At 34.8% G+C, this 24,442-nt stretch overlaps 1 protein-coding gene across 1 annotated transcript in view; it reads right to left on the bottom strand.

Moving 5' to 3' along the window:
• The window catches only part of LOC112956589 (lipoxygenase homology domain-containing protein 1), a 124,683-nt gene that overhangs the window by 23,532 nt on the left and 76,709 nt on the right, over positions 1 to 24,442 (bottom strand). Inside the window, exons 24-33 of the mRNA XM_026050096.1 lie at positions 23,919 to 23,997; positions 22,786 to 22,917; positions 22,060 to 22,241; positions 20,787 to 20,873; positions 16,920 to 17,052; positions 15,430 to 15,569; positions 11,524 to 11,776; positions 5,750 to 5,985; positions 3,903 to 4,029; positions 2,146 to 2,294 (exon numbers count right to left, since the gene is read on the bottom strand). Of these exons, the coding sequence (XP_025905881.1) occupies positions 2,146 to 2,294; positions 3,903 to 4,029; positions 5,750 to 5,985; positions 11,524 to 11,776; positions 15,430 to 15,569; positions 16,920 to 17,052; positions 20,787 to 20,873; positions 22,060 to 22,241; positions 22,786 to 22,917; positions 23,919 to 23,997 (1,518 nt within the window). The remainder of the gene's footprint in view (positions 1 to 2,145; positions 2,295 to 3,902; positions 4,030 to 5,749; positions 5,986 to 11,523; positions 11,777 to 15,429; positions 15,570 to 16,919; positions 17,053 to 20,786; positions 20,874 to 22,059; positions 22,242 to 22,785; positions 22,918 to 23,918; positions 23,998 to 24,442) is intronic.

The following is a 24,442-nucleotide window of genomic DNA, read 5'->3' on the forward strand; positions in this document are numbered from 1 at the left end:
TTGAGGGATCACTAGGAAACTTGCCTTTCTTGGTGACCATGTTACTACCTCCATCACGGGGTAAACTACACAGAGCTAACTGGTGAAGTGRAAAATTCATGCACATCAGTTCTAAATGGCTTCATAGGTGTAAGGACTTTGGAAAGACACAAGGGCAACTCTTCAGATATAAAAAGCTAATTTAATCCTTTACTGTCACATAACCCACCTCATATAAATAAAAGACCTGATAAGTGAGAAGGCTGTATCTCCAAGATCCTCAGAATATTGAAATATTTCTATGCATTCTTGCATTGTTAAGATGTTGTTTGCAGAAGTGCGGATGTTCTGTGAGACTAAAACCATATTTTGATGTGATTGCTAACAGAAACACTGTTCCAGTTCACTAACTGTTACTGTATAATCAAGGGGAAAATTATTGCAAGGAAAAGCACATTCTAAAATGTCAGAACAACTGTGAATATTTAGAATGCAAATTTCATGTCTGCTATGATCCAAAATCCCTCAAACCACCAAGTCCAGATTCTCTGACTGCAGGAGTGCTCAGCACAATATGGGACTGGGCTGGTATAGAAAGAGGCATTCGACACTTGAGAGGCTCTTCAGAGACAGAGCAAAGAAAACATTGGGAAATTTCCAAAGCATGCCTTGAACAAAACRTTGCTGCAAAGGCAAGGGTCTTGCTTGCAGAATCAATATAGTTTTAATTGATTAATCAAATATTTTTATTTTATTTTCACTGGACAAGGAGCAAATCAAGAGTTTACTATGCTTTTCAATTACTTTGCTAAAAGCAATTTCATTTACATTAAACTCATTTTACTCCATGAGACCAAAAGAAATGTATCTCAAATATGTAGTAACTCAAACGCAATTTATCAATAAATTATAATTTGTATTTCAAAATTAAGGAAAATGATTACGCCTTTTCCACAAATATTTAGTGCCTTTCAAAGCAAAGATTTAAAGTCTCTCCATTATCTTACGAATATTAATTTAAAATGGGTCAAATCTAGCAGGGAATGACCCTCTCTAACTTCCATAGAATTCACAGGTAGTTAGGACATCCTCCAGATCTTATATATCATGTCTCTGCTTTTGTTATCAACACAAGACGATCTGACAGCTGACTTCCTTAGAGAAACGCTGTCACTGTGACTGACACTGGTCAGCAGAAGGAAATAGTTTACATGCATATTTCTAAACCAATGCAAGGAGTAGTTAGAGTATCATAGTCATAGTATGCAGTAAGCTTTCAGGAAGGTATAAGAGCATACACATTATAAGACACATGTAAATTGTAAAATGTGCTTCTGATTATGAGGCACTAAATTTTCATTTTGATAAACTCTATCCCAAATTATTTTTTTTGAACAAATGTTTATTTCAGAATCTTTCTTTTTCTTAATTGTTTTAATGTTGAACCTTATTTTAAAATAGCAGCCTGCAAAAAATACGACACACAGTTTACTGCATGTTTAAAAAAATCTAGTACCTTTTTATCTGCAAGTTTCACTCTTGCAGTCTAGAGCTTTCAAAAAGGTTTTGTGTCAACGACATGCTTTTTTTTACTGTAACTCTTCTCCATTTCTGTGGTTGTTTTAGTAGCTAAATTCTCTCAAATTTCTGTTTGTATTTACTATGGTGCAGGTAAATACATCTCTGGCAGTAACACTGGGCTTTGCCTGGTCTATATCTATGAAGAGGGAGACTCTCTCCTTTGTACAGTGTAGGGGACAAGAACTGAACCCAGAGAAAGTAGGAAAAGGAGCCCTACCCTGAAAACTGGCAAGCGAAAAATGAACAATTAATGGAAATAGAGTCTACTCATTGCTCTATTGTCAGCAAATACCCAGGAAAGCCACTGGCATGCAATCAAAAACCTTCAGCATTGGCAAAATTAAACCTAGAAGTGCTTGATATTGTCATTTCATTTATTTTATCTCTTTATCAGAATTGTTGGCATAGACTGCATAAGCATCAGTATATTTTGCTTAACATATCGATATGGCTATGCACACACATGTACACTTAAAACACAGGGCATTTGCAAACAAGACTTCAGAGGGTCCACCATATTTTCATTAAGTTCAAATGAACTGGAAAAAATCGGGAAAAAATATCATACAGAAATGAGATGCTTACCTTTCCTTTAGTGAAATGATCATCTCCTTTTCTTACTAATTTTCTTTTGCCTGTATCTCCCCAAAGACCTTGCAACATGACAAATACATCTGCATCTGTTCCTGCCCCAGCGGATGTTCCCGTAATGATGTAGAGGACATAGTTTTTCACTTTGGGAAGGGGAAAAAAAGAAAGAAGTACTAAAGCTGAACTAATAAAAAAAATATTAAGAAGCTTAATTAGTAAACAAAAATACAATAAATTACTATTATTATTTTTTTCCCTCCCAAAGCGCTCAAAGGGCAAATAAAATTATGATGTTTAAAAAAGYACGTAGAAGCACTGTAATTAAAATTTAGGATCCACTGTAATTAGAAAAAACAAGCAATTAATAACCACAGTTTGTGAGTGGGCATGGAACACAGGGAAAAAGAAAAAGTGAAAGATGATAATGAACACATCACCAGTTGTTACAAAAACATGTAAATAATACTCTACCACACACTTGTATGTATKTAAATTTATAGCACTCCTATGAATTGTCTCCTAAGGCATGAACAACACTAAATTACATAAAAAGCACAGCCTCACTGTGCCTGTTCCGAGCCTCACTGGATTTAACTGAAAMCGAGCTCAGAKAGAAAAAGGGCAAATTTKGTATTTCCTCTGAATTGTGGTCCAATCACAGTTGTCCACTCTCCACACTGTCCTACTTCAGCTATTTGCTTTAGCAGACTGTTACAAGTATGGTTGTGTATTCTCTGACAACTTATTATGATTCCTCATTTGGGCATTTTTGGCTGTTTATATTAAGTGCACATTTACACTCCAGAGAAATGCATAAGACGATGCAGACGATGCGGTGATGTGGCCTCAGATGTAAGAAAGAAGCAAAAAGCCCAGAACTTTCCATTAAAAAGRTAATGACTGTGGGAAGGAGGTAGAAAAAAACAGTATCTGTCCTCTTGCTAAGTGCTCCTCAGAAACAGGAAGAATATTCCTAGTTTTAAACATCTGTGCTCCTTTAGAAAAAGATGAAAGTGCTGAAGCGGCAAGGTGCCTTTTCAGGGAATATCCCAGCAGCACTCTTCATCTTCATAGAGCTTCTGTTTAAGTGTCTTTCTTGAGGCTAGCTATGGAAATATAGGAAAAAAGGTATGCACTGGGCTACTGCACAAAACCCTTAAATTCCTGGAAAAAAAATAGAAGGGATTAGGATATTCTCTTGGCAGAATATCCATTCAGGATAAGAACTGCTGCGTTCTTTGCAAAGTCTGGTTATGAATTCTCTTAAGTACAGAGAGTAAACTAAAATAATCTAGTCTTGAGATGTTGAAGACACAACTCATACAAGGGCATTTTAAGATATTTTACTACTAGTTCATTAGAGAATGCTTGAAATTCTAGGAAAACAAAGTTTATGGTGTTAGGGGCTATGGATCTCTTTCTTATCTGAAATTACACTATGAGACTTACTACCTTTGGTTTTCCTTTGTTCTGAGAAAGAACTAGATAAGRAAAAGCTTAACAGCTTAACTCTGAATTCTGTTCAAAACCCTTTWCTGCATGTCTTTTACATGTTGCAAAACCATATCAATCAGATGTGGAATGAAAAATGCCCAACTAAACAAATAAACTGAGCCTTTTTTGAACAGTTGGGTAGACTGCACCTAGTCGTGCCTCACTGGTTAGAATGAATAGAAAGTATCTGCTAAGTCATTTGGACTATTGTGAAAATCTTGACCAAATTTTTCCAGTGTTTCTGATTTGCAACAAACCTGCTGGAAAAGGCAAACCAGCTGTGAGGACTGGAAGTTCTGCCACTGTTAATCCTTCACCATCTGCAAAGTTGCGAGAGAAAGGAAATTCTAGAATATTTTTACTTTCTCTGTGTTGAAGCTTTACCTAAGTGGAGAACAAAAAGAAACAGCTGTAGTGTCTGTGTCACGGGCTCTAACACAAACCATAGCAGGAGACTGCTATATAGCAGGAGGCTACTACTCACAGATGAGAGAGAGCACATTATCTCAATAATACAGTAGAAGARAAAATATTCTAAAACTTTATTTTTAAAAAGGACAGAATAAAGACCTTCCAAAATAAAATGATGCCAATATTATTGCTGTAGAGATTGTGGTAGGGGGAATTATGTTTTGGAAAGATTCTGAAAGGTTCCTTTTTGTAACTTATTTATCCAGTATATGAGTGAAAAAGAAAGGTCTACGGGCCCCTTTCCACTTTGAGAAATGTCAGTAACATTTTTCAGTGTTGAATGTTTTCTCCTTCAGAGTAGCTGGAGAAAAAAAAAGTAGGATTCAGGCATGTTCAGTACATACATATATGATATGTATATCATATATACGTATGCATCACATTGATTATATTACTAAATATTTTGAATGCCTAAAAAAAATGATATAGGTTTTGCTATCAGGAAATTATTTGAAATGATTGTTTTTCAGTGATGGTTATAAAAGTGAATTCTGAACCTAAATATGGAATTCAACCAATTATCTGCATTTACTTGTGATAGAAAGGGGAAAACTCAATGAAGTCTGGTCTTGTAAAATCAAAATAAAATAGCATAGAAATGACCATCCTGGTTCAGACCAGCAGTTTAAATAGATTGCTAACCTGTCTTTGATAATAGATACTATGCCCAGCTTAGATATTTCACCTAAGGAGTCATTCAGTCTGGCTATGAAATCTATGGAACAATGGGGCAGAAAAGGCTATATTTCTTCCTCTTTAGAGTCCTATCTGATGTAAATGTGGATATTACCTTTATCCTTTTAAGCAAAGGTGTTTCTTTTTCTTTTTTTTTTTTCCTCTAATTTAGCACTGAGTCATTGCTATGACTTAATGCAGGCTAATAGATGTCACTGCTTACAAGTGCCAAGTTTCTGTCACATAGCACTGTGATCCAGTCTCCTATAATCTCCAAGAAGTAGCCTTAATTTTATCAATAGATTTGTTACTAAGGCATATTTTATCTGTCTAGGAAGACAAAATTAACAAAYTGCCTACCAGTCAAATGTCAGGAGGTTCAGCTTTCTAATATCACACATCAAAAATGAAAATTATTCTATCTCCAATTTTTAATGAGAACAAAATACAAATATTAAGGGAAAAAGTGTAGTTGTAGTTTGAAAGAAGATGATTCTTTCSCTTAGACTTCTTTTCATTTTGCCAGGATAAGAGGATAAAGATACTTTTTGTATACTGACTGCCACAGCAATTTCAGAGTGATGCCAGATTTTAGCTTCAGCATCTTGGACATCAGAAGAAAAATTGTCACTTTTGTTGTTCATTTCTTTTTTTCACATGCCAACTTAAATGGCAGATATTTTCATCAAAAGACATTTCCAGTGTCTCACTTAATTATTTGCCTTGGATCAGTGCGTCCACTACATGCAACAGCCAATTTGAAATTATGTAAATACCGCTATGAATGTCAGTGGCTACAGTTCTGAAAAGGGGCCCCTGGATATGCTAAAGATAATGGCACATCAGTATATATGCCCTCTAGAAATCCACTTGAAACAGTATATAGTATAGTTCATAGTATATGAAAAAATGAATTTTATAATTAATTCATAATCTATAATTATGATTAGTTTTTTACCTCACGGCAATGCCAAGTCCCTCCTTCTCCAGATTCTTCAATTTCTAGGCGAACTTTGTGTATAGTACTGAATTTCTTACTTAATTCAATTGAAGTCTTGTAAATCTGTTTTTTTTTAAGAGATCCTTTGGGAAATGTGACTGAATTACAGGTACCTTTTTCACCACATACAGTTAGAGACATTGTAGGACTAATGCAAGAAACATCAGTAGTTGTGACAAAGACATCCCAAGTTCCTGTTGAAGAAAAAAATAGAAAATAATTAATAGATTGGCTGAATGTCCAAAATAATACAGGAATCAGTAACAGAATGAGTTAGGTTGTTTCTGGAAACTCAATCCTACTTTCTCATTGAGATAGAATTTTGAAATATAATAAATCCACTAATTTAGTACACACAGAGAGAAAAAGATCTGGATCGCGCCTTTTAAATAGAGATAGGTGATCCTTTAAAGATCATACGATCTGTTAGGACCATGCACGTAAGACAGCTATGTTAGAAACTAATGAAAGTCAGTTAACTTTTTTTAAGCTTGCATAAATTATAAAGTTAGAAAGTTACATGTTAGAAACTTATGAAGGGCCATGCTGATTCACTGGTCTCTTTTCCCTCATAAATATTTATCTAATGATTTTAWTTTTTTTTTGATTTATCAGCAATCAAAAGCAGCATACTTTCTAACAGATATTATTCACAATCATATTTGCATTTTTTTTTGTAATTTCAACTGTTTCAGGAACAATTTAAAACAATGTTATTTTTTGCTACCGATATTCTTCAGCAAGGTGCTGACGAGATAAACTGATCTAAAACCTAAAGTGTGACATATTTATCAAAAGTAGCTAAAACTATCACTCCAGTGAAGTACAAAACTTTATTTATCTGTTCTTCAAAAGAGATCTTTATAGAGAAATTAGTCATGGAGACTTTTTTCTTCTTTAGAGAAACAGAAAACACTCAAACTTTCTTATAAAGAGTTTTACTTTTTAAGAAAAATGGAAAATAATATTGAAAAAGAAAAACAATTAACATTCAAACTAACGATCTGCTTTGAAGYACTTGTCTTTTGAATGCTCTAACTGAATTGGAAGTCATCTAAAGGCTCATAAGGGCTAAAGACTCAGAACAGATAGGCTCCTGGGTTAGTGTCTATGATTCTGTAACAGCCCGTTCTTTCTAATGTGCTCAGTGAAACTGCTCATTAGCAAGTCATTTTGGAGAACCAAAAACCTGGACCAGTCAAAAATTCCCACTGACTAAACTGATTTTAACAAGTTCATTCATGACAACAGAATACACGGAATTCTCAGGGCTCATCAAGACCATCACTTCAACTTAAAAAATCATGACTTCTACAGAGAGGCTTTTATCATCTGGGCTGGTGCAGAATAGAGCACAACTGATTTTTAGTATGATAGTAAGATTACCAAGTTCTGCTTATGCCAAGTAATCCAGAAGTTGCTTTTTATAATTTCAAATAKTTGCTTTGTAAAATAAAGCCAATTTTACTCAAAGTAATGAATATTGTGATTTTCTGAGTTTATTGTCATATTTCTCCCGCAAAGTCCAGACTTAAAATCAACACAGGCAAATCCTTTTGGTCTAGTGAAAATTACTGTAAATAAAGCCTTGTGAATTTACAGAAGATGAAGATCCATATTGTGAATTCAGAACTCTGTGACGGTAAAAAATTGGCACTCACATATCTTAAAGTGATATAAAATACCTTCAATGGTTATGATTTCACTGCTAATCATAAATAGCTATCATTTTTATGTCTATGAGCATTAAAAATAAATGAAACCAAGGATATCCATCAAAAATGGAATTGGACTGAAAATTTACCATATTCCCATTAACATAATCCAAGATATTTTAACTTCTTAGTGATGAAATAGCCTTTAAACTGTCAATGGATAATTGCCTAGGAACACAGGCCTGGAAGTGTTATCTATTGGATCATAAAGCCCAATTCTCTACTACTATGTTAACCTTATCATATAATCTCTTTCATATATTTGTCAAGATTTAGTTTGAAAGCAGCTACTTTAAAACTTCTTTTTAGTCAAGTCTTAARAACAACAATGGCAAAATTTCGCTCTCTTTTGAATAGAAATATTTTAATTTTTACAAAATGACTTTAATGGACTGCTGGAACACATTTATTTTTATGTAACTACATCTATTAGCTTAAATAATTCATTTCCCTCCTCCTTGCTGGGTAAATCCCCATTAATTTGATAGATCACAACTGCATCCATTTTCAGCTACTAATCTGCTAGTCTAATTACACCAAGCTTTTTCTATAACCTTTCGTAGGTAATGTTTGCTGCATCCCTTATCATCATCTTATATCTGCTTTACAACTATTGTAATATGAGCAAGGCTTTTTGGACACAAGTGATCACAATTGTACATAGCACTCCAGATGAAATATCACTGTTTCTTTCTTCTCTATTCTATTATTTCTTCTCTATCTTTATGGACAATGCCTTAATGCATGTAAGGTTACAGTTGCTTTACTCATAAGCACATCACATTGCTTTCTCAATATTATCCTGTGATCACATAAGATGCCCAGGTATTTCTCCTACTCAGTTGCCATTGATGAACTCTTATAGTAAAACATTACAAGTGTGGAGATACAGAGACTTTTTTTTTTTTTCTAATTTTTTTTTTTTTTGGATTAGTACTTGTGTAAGAATTAAGAGCTACAAATCCTCCTTAGTAGGATTTGGTCCCAGTTGCGTTCAAGCTTTGTGGTACAGAATTCCATTCCAATGTTTTTCTTCCAGTTCTCAAGGTCTTTAAGTATATTACACAACCACTTAATGCTCCTAATAATATTTCTTGACATTTTAGCATCAGCAAATTGCATTTGCATTGCCATTTTCCTTTCTCTCGCTCATCACAATTTTCTACTACTTTCTACTTTCTAATTATTACCTAGTAGTTTTCYATTAAGCAATTAAAATCGGTACTGAAATTTAGACACTTTTTATGTCATTGCATTTCTCCTATTGTGAGAGAATATTTCCAAAAAAGTATCAGCTTGTCAACATTGTTTCTCAATCTATCTTTAATAAACTCACAATGTATTTCTTCTTTGCATATGATTGATTACTAGGTCTATTATGTTTTCCAATTTTAAATTTATAATTAAATTTAATTTATAACCAATATTATGCTTTCCATTTTTAAAAAATAGATACTGTGTTTGCTGTTTTCAAGTCACATCTTTTGTCTTTATAAAGTTATTTCCTGACTATCAGATCTGCTATTTCTTTTCCCTGTTCTCTCACATTCTTTCAGTACAGAAACTGTTTTGCTTGACACCGTGGAGGTTACATGAAACTCTCAGAGCACCATTTGTATTTCAGATTTGGTGATTTCCAGTTGCTTCATTCCTGTGAGTACCTTTGATTTTGTTTCCCTTACGAACATTACAGAATCATAGACTCAAAGAACGGTTAATGTTGGAAGGGACCTCTAGAGATCGTCTAGTCCAACCCCCTGCTCCAGTARGGGCACCCAGAGCACAGGGCACCTGGTGGCATCCAGGTGGGTTTGGAAGACCTCCAGAGAAGGAGACTCCACAACCTCCCTGGGCAGCCTGTTCCAGGGCTCYGTCACCCTCACATGAAAGAAGTTCTTCCTCACAGGGAGATGGAACTTCCTGTGTTTCAAGTTACACCCATTATCCCTTGTCCTATYACTGCCCACCACTGAGAAGAGTTTGGCCCCTTCCTCCCTACATTCTCCCCTCAGATGCTTATACATACTGATCAGATTCTCTCTCTTCTCCAAGCTAGGCCCAGCTCACTTAGCCTTTCCTCGTAGAACAGATGCTCCACCCTCTTAATCATCTTTGTTGCCCTCTGCTGGAACCTCTCTAGAATTTGCACTTCCTTCTTATACTGGGGAGGCCAGAACTGCCCCCAATGCTCCAGGTGCGGCCTCACCAGAGCTGTGGAGAGGGGCATGACCAAGGCCTCCCTTGACCTGCTGGCAACACTCTTCCTGATACAGTGAGGATCCCATTGGCCTTCTTGGCCATGAGGGCACTGCTGCCTCATGGTTAACTTGTCTATCAGGACTCCCAGGTCCTTCTCTGTGGAGCTGCTCTCCAGCAGGTCAGCCTCTAATCTATGTTGGTGCCTGGGGTTACCCCCCGCCAGGTGCAGGACCCTGCACTTGTCCTTTTATGGATAATTATGGGTCCTCAGTGGAAACAGTATGGGTCCTCAATGGAAATAAAGTATTCTTTTATCTCTTATAAAGTCTGACTCGGCTTGATATTTAATAAGTCCCACTTTATCCTTATACTTTCTGACTCCCTAAGATGTAATACGCTTTGCTGATGCTTTTTTTTTTTTTTTTTTTTCCTGTTTCTTTTAGGCTCTTTGCTTATTTGTAATATTTTTTCTAAAGTTATATATCAAGAACAGAAGTGACTTTGAATAGAGAAAGAACTGAATATTACTAATCATAGGTTTGGAAAATATTGGCAAATATTAGCAAGCCTGAGCTCAAAATTTTGGGGACTGTGTGTGGGAAGCGGAGGAAGGAGAACATTTTTGCATAGATACATTCAGATAATGCTTAAGTTTTACAAATAAGGACACAAGTTTTCTCACACTTTTTATATTATCAGCTAACAAAGACAGATTCTACCCAACTGTAAACTGATGCTCTKCATTAACTTGGGGAGAAGCTTGCCTTATTCTGTGTCTATATGAGACACCAAAGGAGACTAATTTTTTAGAGCCTGGGAATATTTTCAATGATACCATATAGGTATTTCTTATATTGCCATTATTTTCATGAAATTAGCTCAAGCCCACAGATCCTATGATCATACGATTCTGTTTTCTCTGCAACATCATTTTTATATTCTATTTGATGATGAAAAATATCTGCTACTTGACCAAAAATAGGTATCTAAATAAGAGAATACATCCTACTATCTGTGACTGCAATTATGCGTAATATAAAAATCTCAGAGCATAAAATGGAATACCTATGAGCATAAAAATTAACGTAGATCATTTTAAAAATTGCTGATTCTGATTGCACAACTTTGGATTAGTTAACATAGGCTGATCTACTATTTCTAATTTAAATTTCACAAATTTATCTAAAACAACATTTTATATCTCTATAAATGACATACGACAGAGCTAAGAAAACCAGCATTATGGCAAAGAATAGAAGACATTTTCAATTGTCTAAATTGTTAGTGTCTAAGTTCTTTCTGAGTTTTAGTGCTCTTCTTTAAACATTTTGAATAGAATATTGTGTTCCGGTCAAGTAACTATTTGCAACAACTCATGACATTGATATAAGTAAAAAAGAAAACTGCAAGTGAAAGCAAAATGCTTTTGCAAATATGTGAACATACGGGAAAATTTCATTCTGCTAAAAGAAGAGATTCTGTGTTGCTTCTTGTGATATCATCAGTGTTGCAGGAGCCTTCTGCTCTGCATTGACTGCCATATGGAGCAACCTACCTCTTTCTGCTACATCTTTTTACAAGCCTCAACTGAAAATGTACTTTCTTCATTGCCTCCATCACTTAATATTAGTCTTTATTCTCTGACCATTTTAAATTTATTTAGCAGCCTTGGAAAGTGTTTGGTTGTAGAGTTTATCTGAAAGATGCTATTCACATCTAAGTTAYATTTCTGTTTTAGTCTTAAACATAACCTGAAAAAAATGCCAGTTACAATTAAAACAAAAAGCCTAATCCAGCTTTGATGATTCTAGATCTTACCAYGAATATTCCCTGTCAGCATCTCATTTCTGACTTTTCCAAGAAGTCTCAGCATTCGTTCCATCTGTTTATCACCAACTCCGCTGTCTAACCATTGCTGACATAAGAACACATATTGGTCATCAGTCTTGCCTGATTCATGGATGATAACTTTGTCCAGATACCATCCAGCTCCATAACCCACATTACTGTGCTCAACAAGCACTTGGCTTAAGAGTCCAAGGTCTATTGCTCTCARTTCAGACCTACTAACCTGGGAAAGAAAAGGCAAAATTAACAGCATAATATTGATTAACTCATTCATTTTAGAAACATCCTTACCAAGATTGTTTGGAAAGACAGATTCTTGTTTGTTTTAGGAACATATTTATGCTTGGAAAGACAGATTCCTTTCAATCTGAAGTACTTTTTTTTCTTCCTGATAGTAAAGGAAAATAATGTCAGGAATTCATATTTGGGGAGCTTATAATTCATAAATGTATGGGTCCTAGAATATACGCATTTTCCATTGTTCATTATCACTACATCTCAGTTGTATTACAAAAAGTACCCTAAAGAAGTTTGGATGGAGGGAAACCTCAGATCATTAATTTACTTGCAGGGGTCTAATAAAAGTGGTAGCAAGGCTGTGTAGTCTTTGCTTTACCAATAGCACATAGCTGAACCAGACAGAGTACTAGGAATGTCAGAACACAACTGGTAAATGGAACTTTGATTTAAATAAGGCATTTTATTTTAAAAATTTCAAAATCTTTTATATTGTAAGTCTTTTTTTTTTTTTTTTTCAGATGGGAAATGTGTTACTCAACTTTGAACAGAAATACTGACACTGCTGATGACTGTGCAAACAAAGGATGATACTGACATTAGAAAGTATAACTAAGGCTGTGCATACACACCCACAAGAATTGATGTGCTCTTCAGATGTAAATAGACATCTGTTTAAATATTGCTACGGCTACCAGTAAACAAAAGCTAAATGGCAACTGCACGAGTGCATGTTGGGATGAATAAATTATATGAGCGAGAGAATGAATGTGTTCTGCACAGGAGAGAATATGAGTGAGTGGGCAGATACATGGGCATATGTGTGGGTGACATTAAAAAAAAAACAGATGGATAGTAGAAACAGACGCTGTAATTTTTATTTGTTGGCAACCAATTTGCCACCAGGCAGGAAAAAGCATGAGGAGCAGAAAGCAACAAAAGATGAGATGATTTTTAAAAAGAATTATGTCATCTGGTCCTTTCGCTCGCCTGTGTAGAACTAGTCTCTACAATGTGCTCAGAAAAAGAATACCTCAGAGTTATTATTCCTATCACAGCTCCAGGATTTCCAGCATTCTTACCTTGACATATCCATGATCTCTCCAAACAGTTACCATGGCAAGTTACAGACCTTCATGTAATTCACAAGTAGCCCAAAATAGGATAGGACTGTGAGGAACAGCTTGTAAATAATATTTTGGGAGCACAAATTGCTTTTAAATTTTATTCTCTCTAGTTCAAAGCCAAACATAATTTTCTTTCTAGTTTACATGACCCTCGACTTAGAGGAAATAACCTGTATTGCTACTTTTTTTGGTCCTTCACAGTCAACTACATATGAAAGAGGGATCTATAATTACTCTCACATTAGTCTTTATGATAATAATTAATAGTCATTACACAACAGTGGTCTCATTCACAAATCATTATCAGTGATATATGATCATATATACCATATATATTATTATGACATGCTATCATAATAATATATCAAATTAGCTACTCCTTCAGCATTAGCGAGAATGTACTTTTGGTTTATATCACTATATTTCTTTTTTTTTTTTTTTTTTTTTTTCCTCTCTGTCAGTGTAAAGACATTTGGGATGACGTTAAACATACCACTGGAAGTATAACTAATGAAAATCAAAATGATTTTATTTAAATTGGTTTGCCTGATTTAGAGACAGTCTTAGGTAGAAAAAATTACAATTCTCCGCTTATTTAACCTATTAAATTGGTGAATTAGTTAAACTTATTGCTTAAACTTTATTGCTTAAACTTTATTGCTTAAATAAATATAAACCAGACTTACTTTTTGTAAAAATTAAATGAGCGTTTTTCTCCCTATTTTGCTGATATTATAGTCTTTTTGCTTGTCCTCATATTCCAAACTTTTTTCAGTCAAGGAAGATACTTTTTTTTCCCCTACMTCTGAAGTTTTCTTAATTTTGTTTTCTTTGACCATTCTTTCCATATTTTCCAGGAATATTGTCCCTCAAGACAGTCTGCCATTCTCATTCCTTTCTTCCATCTCCATTTCTTATATACTGTCACTAAAACCTCATTCTGAGSTTTTTATAAATCTATGTCTTGTAAGGAGAACCACTGATAGTACTATGTAAGAACACACACAGATCCCACTCGTCCACTAAATAGTGTRTTTGCTACAGTTGCCACTAATATAYTTCTAAGGAAGAGCTTATAAAAAGTTAGATTGTACAMAGAGATACTTGAATATAAAATAAGAGAGAATATAGAGATACATTCTCAATATGAATTTATGGACTCCCAGGCTTTGGTAATTTGTGAGTCAGGGATTTCCTGAGCAAAGTTTGCATCTTTCTACTTAACAGCACTCAATGATATTGTCTTCCATGACAGTGTGCAGTGCCTTCACCATCTGCAATCTCTTTGGCACAAAGTATCTTGGATTATTTGAGCTATGTAAAGGAGAGTAAATTCAGTCTCTTCCAATAAAAAAATAGGCCCATCAGTTTAAACTAACATGTGCAAGGTTTACGCAGATTACAGTGCTACATGCCATTGTGGATGCTAATAATGTTTAAAAGAGATTATAAAAATTCATTTAAGAAGAATTTTCCCATGGCTATTAATGCTAGAATATCACCTCTGGTTAAAGAATATGAAAAGAATGTGATCTGGGGATCACTAAACTCTAGATGAACAGCTTGGGCAATATGTTTCTCCCATTTCTTCCTTGTAGCCTTCCCTGGAAGTCTGCAATTAGCTATTATCAGAGAGGAAATCCTGGACTTGATAAGTTTTTGTGATGAACCAATATAGCCACCCTTATATGTTTCTATGTTTGATAAAATATTTTGACATTATAATGCAAATAAAGAAAAAATTGTCTAATGATAGCTAAGGATAGCACAGCAGTAGAACAGATTGCCTAGGAAAGTATCTCAGTCATTAAAGATCTTAAGAAAATCTCATGAAATAAGTATAGAGGATCCTGACTTAGTGTGCAGTGATCAAGAGAAAGGTCTCTTAGGAATCGCACCTAGTCATACCCAGGCTGAGTCCAGGGTATGTGTGAACATGTGCTGGTTATTGTGTAGGACATTAATGTTAACTGGCTAAGTTTGACCATAGAATTTTCCCTTAAGATTTAATCTTAAGATCCCCTTAAGAATTTCTTAGGTAATTCTAATTTAACATTTACAGACATCTTTACCTGTTTACAATTCTATTTTTAATCAGTTAAATAACATTAACAAACACATGAGCTATATCTGGACAGATCTTTTAGGAAATAGATTTTGAAGTAAAAGTTATGGGAAAGAGCCCTAGTATTTCTACCAAAACTTCAGAGTCGTGAATATTAAGTCAGAGAATGTTATATATGTATATATATGGGTTCAATTCTGGTTTCTACTGTTACCCGTGCTTTGTGTTTTTAAGCTTGTTATTACTGGCACTCTTTTTAAATTCTAATCCAAACTGAGGTAAAATGCCTATAATCATTAAGTGACACATTTACTCCACAGGTTACTGCAGTGTCCTGTTAATGCACTTGATAGAAAAAAAAAAAAAAAAAAAAAAAAAAAGAGGCACTGGAAGACAATAGCAACAAGAAACACATCAAAAAGATGGGTAAAATTTTTCAGTACTAACCTGTCCTCTTTTAAGATTTGAGTGCTTTATTCTCCTTCTGCAGGAATCACCTTTTTCTCCAAAAACTGTGATGAAAACCTCTGCATCAGTCCCTGATGCAGGTAATGTTCCCGTATGAACATTGATTGAATAAAGCACTTCTGTCAATGAAACAAGACATTGCCAAATCAATGTAGCTACCAATGTAGCTGTAGTATTTATCAATGTAGCTACCAAGCATTATAAATAAATTTATCTCAGGTAAATGATTAATTTCAAGTCCAAGGAATGAAGAGATACTAATTGAGATTAATGTTCCACCTGAGGTTTATACAGTTTTCTAGCTACATCATGACAACACAGTAAAGTATCAGAGATGAAATGTTCTTTGTGAATCACTGTAACAGTCTATGCTCACATTGCAAACARGAAAAATGTTATCTTAGTTCTGGAATGTTATCCTGAGGTCGCTGAAATCAATTGAAATAATATAACTGGTCTTATTAGACTTTGTAACAAATCTTGAGTTCTTTTATTAATTAATGATCTTAAATTTAAAATTTATGATTGTAATAACATTTTACAAAAGAAAAAAAAAAGGACAGCAATAATGAAATTGAAATCCATTTTTTGTTCTGTATCAGCTTCGTTCTGTTTTAGCCTGGCAATTAGATAATTACAGCTACTATCAATTAATTTGGTCAGGAGAAATGGTTCATCTATTATTCATATACATTATTATTATTCACCACAAAGGATGGCTTGCTATGACTTTTGACTGATGAGTTATGTAGTACATATTTCTTGAGGCAGCACGACAAAGATATCTTTACATGGGTCATGTAAATGCTGTGAAGAATTAAATAACAGGCTATTGAGATACAAATCCACTTGTAGGCTACCTTTCAACTGAATAGTGAAAGGAGATACTTTTGATGCCTTATTTAAAGGCTATTCATAGAGAATAATGAATAAGAGTTTTTTTATGAATATTGCTTATAACCTAATCAGAAHAAAAAAATATTTTAACAGATATTTTAAATACAGTGATAAAATGGAACAGAGCTACAGCAAGAGAAATTAATCTTAGAGAAAACTTCAGAAAATACTGTGTTTTTTGCTTATGAGAATCTTGCCATTATGATTTTGTGGTTATTTTTTTAAACTCTACAATCCAGTTTCTTATCTCATGTAAATTGCTCTTCTTCTTCAAAAAAGAAATATATTAATTGGCGTTTGTATTTTGTTGGACATTCAAACTGCTACTTAGCTTTGTGGAAACAATACATGTTATTTGCTTTACAATTGAAAAAAAAGGCAAAGAGCAATAAACCTTAGTAAAGACCCCACAGATTACACACAGGTTTTAGTCAAGCCTTCAGAAATAATTTTGGGTGTTTTTTCTTTCTTTCATAAAATGCCCATTTTGTTTATTCTTTTAGGCAATTCATAACTTTTTGTGTGTGGTTGTGCATTTGATTATGTATTTATTTCTTAGTTCAACAGCATACCCCCAAGTGGTGTCTTATCTGGTCTGATTGCTGCTAGCTCTGTCACAGTCTCTGACCCATCTTCTCCAAATAGATACTGGGCTTCAGTGCAAAAGCCCAAGTCTTCTTTAGTGTCCAGGTCTTTCAGACGAAGCTGCAGGCAAAAGCAGAAAAAGAGATTTATATATATTTTTTCTTGAAATATTTCATTTCTTGTTTCTAACCTAACATTAACTGACATTTCTTCCTATCATTAACATACACATGCACGCACACAAATTCTCTCTTAAGGCTACCTGATTCTGCATGAGAGCTACAGTAGTTGCTGCATGACCCTGATTCTGCAGCTTGATTTTTATAGTAGTACACAGGTACATTGGAGGGTGCAGCTTAAATTGCTCTGTGCATATTTACTATTTTAGAATTCTGGTTGAATGAATACAATTACAGCAGTTCTATTAGTATGAACCTATTCTCCTAGGTCTTTTGTTTTGATGTCTTTTATTTGTTTAGATGTGACTTGCTCTATCACAGCTAGAATTTTCAAAGTTGACAGGAATTAGATGCCCAATGGCCTTACAAGCACCCAGTAGGAAGAAGGCACTTGAATTTTAAAGAATACCAACAGAAAAGTTTAGCCTAGGAGATGGCAAGATAAGGTTGCAAATTTGCGATTAGTTTAAGCCAGCCTAATGCCTAAGAAGGATACTTTGACTTTAGCTGCCCATTCCTGCTCACCTCCTTTTCACCAGCACTGGTGCTTGTTGACACCAGGCACCAAAACAGTTCAGGGAACTGATGCAGCTGAAAGCTGAGTTTCAAAAAAAATTTGTTAGTTCTGAGAGCTGTCTCAGCCACATTTACACTAGAAAAGGCACAAGGGAGGAACCACCAGAACAGTTCCACAAGGGAGGAACAGGGCCATCTTGCAGGAGGATCCTACATTTATGGACTGCGCACCAATTGAGGAAACGCAGCTGTGGGGACCCACTATTTTAGGCACTCACGAAGTCACTGTGCACATCAAGTATCCTAGATCAATACATAAAATATACCATAAAAACATATCAAGCACACACAGWAACTTTCCTGGTAAGTACAATATTCAGAGTTGAACTTGATACATAGCTGTTATCTAAAAAGCCACAGAAATGGTTTCTTCGGGCTTTTAAATCTCTTTGCATAGAAATATTAAATCTAAGGCATTAAAGAGAAAAATAGTCATGTTACCAGGATATACAGTAATTGAAATTTCTTAGGGTTTCACAAAATTGGTCTAGTCACTTATTACTATGCTTGAACAGACAGTAGCAGCAAAATAAATAACACTATAATAAATGAATAATTATATAATTGAAATTATTAGAAATTTGAAAGTTCCAAAATGAAAAAATTGTCAAATTTTCTCACCCTTGAATATTTAGGAAAGAAACAATTGMGTACTTAGGAAAGCATCGAAATGTTCCATTCCGATTTATGTTATATTCCCAGTGCCTTGCGGAATAAGGCACAAGGGCTCCACGTGAAAGAAAACAAATTTCAAAGCCAAATAGGTAGCTTCTGGAATGAACAAGCATGATTTTATTCAGATAGCATTAAATTGCACAAAAATTGCAATTGTATTTCTGCACCAGCAATAGCTGGATTTGTTTACATTCAGTATCTAACTCCCTGGCATACACAAATATCCTCCCTAACTCTCAGCAGTATAAATGTGTCTAGCTAAATGTCTCTAAATATCTCTTATCTGTATTAAAATTGCACTGAGTTAACTGTATATGTAGGTGGAGTTGCAGAAACTGGACTGAAAGAAATAAGTTTTATAATTTTTTGTAGGTCCTGACTTTAAATTAAAATCATATTCTTTATGAAAATAAAAATAATTTTGTCTTTTATTTCTAGGGTGGGAGAAATTTTATTTTAATCACAGTAAATCTATCCCTTCTACAGTATAAAAAGCTTTGGAAATTACAGAAAGCAACTAAATTTTAACTAAGTTTGGGTAGTTTTTGACTAAGTGTACAGAAAATGGAGAAGACAACAGGAAAAACTTTGGCATTCTGAAGGTGCTTTAAACCTCAGAAGAGCAGAAGAGCAAGTGATACAAACAGTAGTGAATAGTGAAAGAGTAGTATATTGTAGTGAAAGGAACTTATGGTTTTATCTTCTTTTTATACTTTGTGGCTTCATCTGTAAACTATGTTTTTGTTTTTCATTTGATTTGACCACTGATCCACGCAGCACACATATATACTGAATCTTAGAGTTTTGCTATGTCCTTATGGTGTCTGTATTTTTAATACACTAATAATATGAGTCTACTCAAACAAAACCGACTTGTTATGTTTTAGATTATGATTCCATGTATAAATACTGTAAATGAGAAATAGATACTATAAACATATGACTGGCACAAGAAGTATGTGTATGTGCTATTGTGGCTTGTGCAACGTAAGTGCATCAGCTGGAGAGACTATGGGTCTATAGGTCTATAGGTCTATAGCAACCTATTGACTTGTTGGAGACTGCAACGATTTATAGCTACTAATCAACCATTTACTAAGTAACTATTGAAGTACTGAAGAGCATACAAGTACTTCAAAGTATAAATYACATAACTATTTGTAGATGGCTTGCTTTAAGGAGAAAATTAAGCAGACTTTTTTTGCAGAAATAAACTTAGATTTGTGAAGTCCCTGCCATGTTTTGAATCATCAGTTCTTGAAAGTGAAGTCTTATGTTAAATCATTTAATGGATATAATGAGTGTAGTGCCAACATTTTTGCAGAGCTTCATCAAATGGCCTGGAGAAGTGCATTTAAGATAAGAAATTGGTTTTCATACTTACTCATTTCATTYTTGGAGTCTGAGCTGAGCAAAATTAGCGGAAAATGAACACATTTTAAGAAAAAATATGATAAAGACGAATTTCCTCAGTGGGGCTCATAAACTCAGATTTAATATTCCACTTGGGCTTCAGGTGTATAGATGAGTTATTTGAAAGTAATTATATAGTATAAGGCCATTCAAATTTTACATTAAAATGCAGCTTCTTTTAGGGTTTCCCTTCAGAACAGCTTCTGAACTTTTTGGATTGTTCTTTTTAGAGAATTATCCTTCTATCTTTTACATCCACAGTAAAGTTAAGGAACTGCTGTGACCCTCTCATGGAAAAAACATTCTTTCACTAGCTTGAGAGTAAATCAATGCTATGTTCAAAATGCTTTTCAGACCCTTTCCTCCAGGCACAGTATATTGATACAATTTTTCCTTGAATTAACTTTCAAGATTTAAGTATTTCCCAGTAGTCCAAGTGTTGTCATGCCTGAAATCTTTCCATTCAATCTCCCTACCTGCCCTGGGAAAAGGCCTACAYTTACACCTGGATAAATCAGAAGCCTGACAGCATTAAATCATTCCTCCATCCTTTTATGAGAGGTCTTAAGTATATTCTTTAATCATGTGTTTAACCCCTACTGATGAGAGTACTGTCTTGAATAAATCCCCAAACACCAGCCTAATTGTTTTCCACAACTTGGCTGCTCTGTATCAGGAGAAAGCCAATACTTTTATGGAGGGATTAACATTTTCCAACATCAGCAGAAAGGGCTGCCCTTCATGTCAATATGGACTATGCAATATGGATCTGCACATTAGTGAGTAGATATACCTACAAATATTTCAGGAAGCAAAAATGAGGCAGCTCTACCCACAGAGATCTGTGTGCTGTAGGCAACCACCTGTAGAGACAAGATAGCTCTGAGAGAAAAAAATGCAGCTCTGCTAATATTGTATCAAGCTGAAGTTCGTAATCTGTCTCTCAATGTACAGATTTTTATACTGATATTATGCAAAATATTCCAAATTCACATGTAATTTTTGGAGTACCTTCTGAAGTTTAATTCCTCTTCCCAAACATGGACAAGATAACAAGAAGGAAACTTTTGTTATGTCTCCAATATCACCAACGGACAACTGTTAAAAAAAATAGGAAAAAAAAAAAAAAAAGAACTTTATCACAGAATCACAGAATGTTTGAGGTTGGAAGGGACCTGCTTCCAACCTTCCTGTTCAAGTAGAGACATCCAGAGCATGGGGCACAGGGTGGCATCCAGGCGGGTTTGGAAGATCTCCAGAGAAGGAGAGTCCCCAACCTCTTTGGGCAGCCTGTGCCAGGGTTCTGTCACCCTTGCARTAAAGAAGTTCCTGCTCACATGGAGATGGAACTTCTTGTGTTGCAGCTTGCACCCATTACCTCTTGTCCTGTCACCGGCCACCAATGAGAAGAGCTTGGCCCCTTCCTCCCTACATTCTCCCCTCAGATGAACTTATACATGTTTAATCATATCCCCTCTCAGCCTTCTCTTCTCCAAGCTGAACAGGCCCAGCTCACTCAGCCTCTTCTCATAYGAGAGATGTTCCATTCCCTTAAGCATCTTTGTAACTCTCCKCTGGACCCTCTCTAGAAGCTCCACGTCCCTCTTATACTGGGGAGCCCAGAACATCAAACAGTAATTTAGGGGAGGTATATATTTTATACCGCGGCATATATTTTATATGCGGTATATATTTTATAAGTAATTGGAAGATATGTGATAAGCTTAACTTAAAAGATAAATGAACCAAGTAGAATAAAAACACTAGCCAAGAACATTAATGTTAGGATGGTGAAATCTCATTAAGATTTTAAATGATTTTGGATTCATAGTATTTCATAATTTTTCTTTTTTTTCAATTTAAGAATTGGCTRCAGAGCCTAAAAAAAAAACAGATGAAAGGCAAGGAAGTGTATGATTGATTCTATATACCCAAGCTTCATTCATTTTATTATTCTTTTTTTTTTTCCTGTCATACTTACTTCCCCTTGAGCACATTTCTGATATAAAATTTGAGCTCAAGCTGAAATTTTGAACTCAAGCTCATTTCTGGCTCTAGTTGTTGTTTCAATTCTGTTATTTTAATGTTCAAAAGCAAAGATGTCTGGATGTATGTATTCAAACACATATAAAAACAACTCCAAGTGCTATCTCTTTACACCATTGAGGTATAACTATCATCTATGACAAAACAGTCAGTTCATGCAGTTCTTATGAATAGGTTACAATGTTTGCTTTGCTGAAGTAGTCTGGCAAAATTTTTATGAAATAAACAAGAAACAAACCAAAAATGGATTGTTGTTCAGATTCTGAACTTTCTGTGCAGAGGATTTCCCCTTTTCTCCAAATATAATAACTTGAATATCGGGAGCATCTTCTGGTACATGAACACAGTCCAGCCACATTTGCCATCGTCCTTGGCTGTTCATATCAAATTCTTTTGTGAGAGGAGATATCTCAGATGTTTCTGCATTGAAAAGATGCAGAACCCATTATAAAAGCTACAGGGCAGCATAAACCACAATATACAAAACTGTCTTACCAAAGGGATGAATCCAACCCAGGGAAATCAGGCTGCAAGAGTTCTGTTGGAAATGTGGGCAGGCATGCTAGCTTCATATATCTCTGCATGTGGATATATCATGCATTGGCGGATGCATGATGGCTTCTTCCAAAAGCAGCATACCTATCGCCAGTACCCACTGTCACTCTTGGAGGGCATGAGAAAGGAAGACTAGTTCTTTCCACAAGTACTACTCATTACTACTATCTCTGACCACAGCAGGAACAAGATCCTCACCCATTCCAATGTTTCCAATGTTCCAATGTTTTCTATCTCACGTATAATTTCCTTATACAGAAAGCATGAACTATATTGGTTCTGGCACCAGCCCTTCACCATTACATTTCAGAGTTCAGTTTTGCCTACTCTGTGAAGTAGCCTTGTGCTGGTTCTGCTCTGCCATGCAATAACAATTCATGCAAATACAGGACATTTCTGTTGGTATTACCTTTGAGTGGAATTATCACTTCTACAAAATCTTTCTTAGAGCGTTTGTTGATCCAGTTATTGTGAACAAAGATGTATGTGGAGAAAGGATAAATGACTTCTTTAATAACAATTTTTTCCAAGAACCACTCGTCTGATTGAAAATAAACAGAACATCATTAATTTATACTTTTAAAGAAATAACATATTCTGACTATGCAGTCATAAGATTCTACCTTAAAAAAAAAGTTGGGTTTTGATTGACTTCTTTAGGAAATAGGGCCTCTGAAAATATATTACAGAAATTACCTGATTTCCTCTAGAATAGGCTGATTGGTGAACACTGTTGTAAATGCTAATGATATTATCCATTGATCATGTAATGATAGTATCCAGTCCTTTCACACTATTCAGGAAAGGAATTCTTCTTAGCCTCAGAATGAATGGTACAAGCCATATAGAGTTATTGTGTTGAGATTTAGCCACATTTAAGAATGCCTTTTGCACAGCACATTCAATAAAACATGGGGAAGCTGTAAGTTTCCAACTGCTTTCAGTTGAGGCTTCTGCTCTAAACTGAGCCCCAAGAATGTTCAGACTTTCACTAATTTCACCAAGACTTAGATTTCACTCAGTTTAACACATTCTGTGAAGATTCCACGATGCAGAGTCACTGTTCACAAAAACTAGCTGTAGGCACAGGAATTAAATATTTTATCTGGAAATTTGATCTTTCTAAGTCTTGATGAAATTAGTGAAAGTCTGAACATTCATTTCAATGTTTGTTTAGGAAATAAATTGTAAGTAGTTCCCAAAACAGTTATTTGTGAATATTTGATTTTGACCTACAAAGTCATCTTATAGTCCTGTTCTTGACAAAGACAGAAGAACAAGAGAGGCTATTTTATGCCCTGGAACAGCCTTATCTCGATTAATGACATTGTCTGTACAAGCTATGTATCTGTAGAATCTCTCTTCTACTGCATCTGGAAACTGTTGGGGCAAAAGTGTAGATGAAGTAGTGAAGGAGATACCATTTCATGATACTCCTTGCTGTTTCTATTTATTTTTAAGAGAAAACCAAATTTTAGCTCCACTGTTATGAAACTGAAATGATTGTAAGAAATAATGCTGTGATATAGTACATATACCAACCTTTTTTTGGACTCTTAAACCCAACAAGAACTTGGTTCAACTTGCCAAGGTATACAGCTTTGATTTTGAACGTATCCACCTGCAATGTGAAAATAATTAAAATTATAATTTAGTTAAATTAAATATGTATGTGATTTTGACTCAAGGCTTTGTATCTTAATATAAGGGATTTTTTTTTCCTATTCATGGCATTCCATTTTCTTTGAGTTCATAATAACACTGTATATACTAACATTGACATTTTATGTGCCAGTGAATAATAACTTAAAAGTTTCAAAATGTTGCTGTGGTTTATAAGAAGTAATTATCGAAACATTAGAAAAATCTATGAACCTTAATTATTTTAGTACTCACAGACTGGTATTACCAAATCATATCCATTGGTGCTTCTATTGAAAGTACCAACTGCATTGATCCAGAACATCATGACTGTTAAATAACTTATTCTCAATTAAACTGAAGAAAGTTAGGTATGTAATACCTAACTAATAGGTATTAATAATTTGGAAGATCCAGAGAAATTT

Source organism: Nothoprocta perdicaria, unplaced genomic scaffold (assembly GCF_003342845.1).
Source record: "Nothoprocta perdicaria isolate Ctin4 unplaced genomic scaffold, notPer1 scaffold_65, whole genome shotgun sequence".
In the NCBI taxonomy this organism is placed as follows: Eukaryota; Metazoa; Chordata; class Aves; order Tinamiformes; family Tinamidae; genus Nothoprocta; species Nothoprocta perdicaria.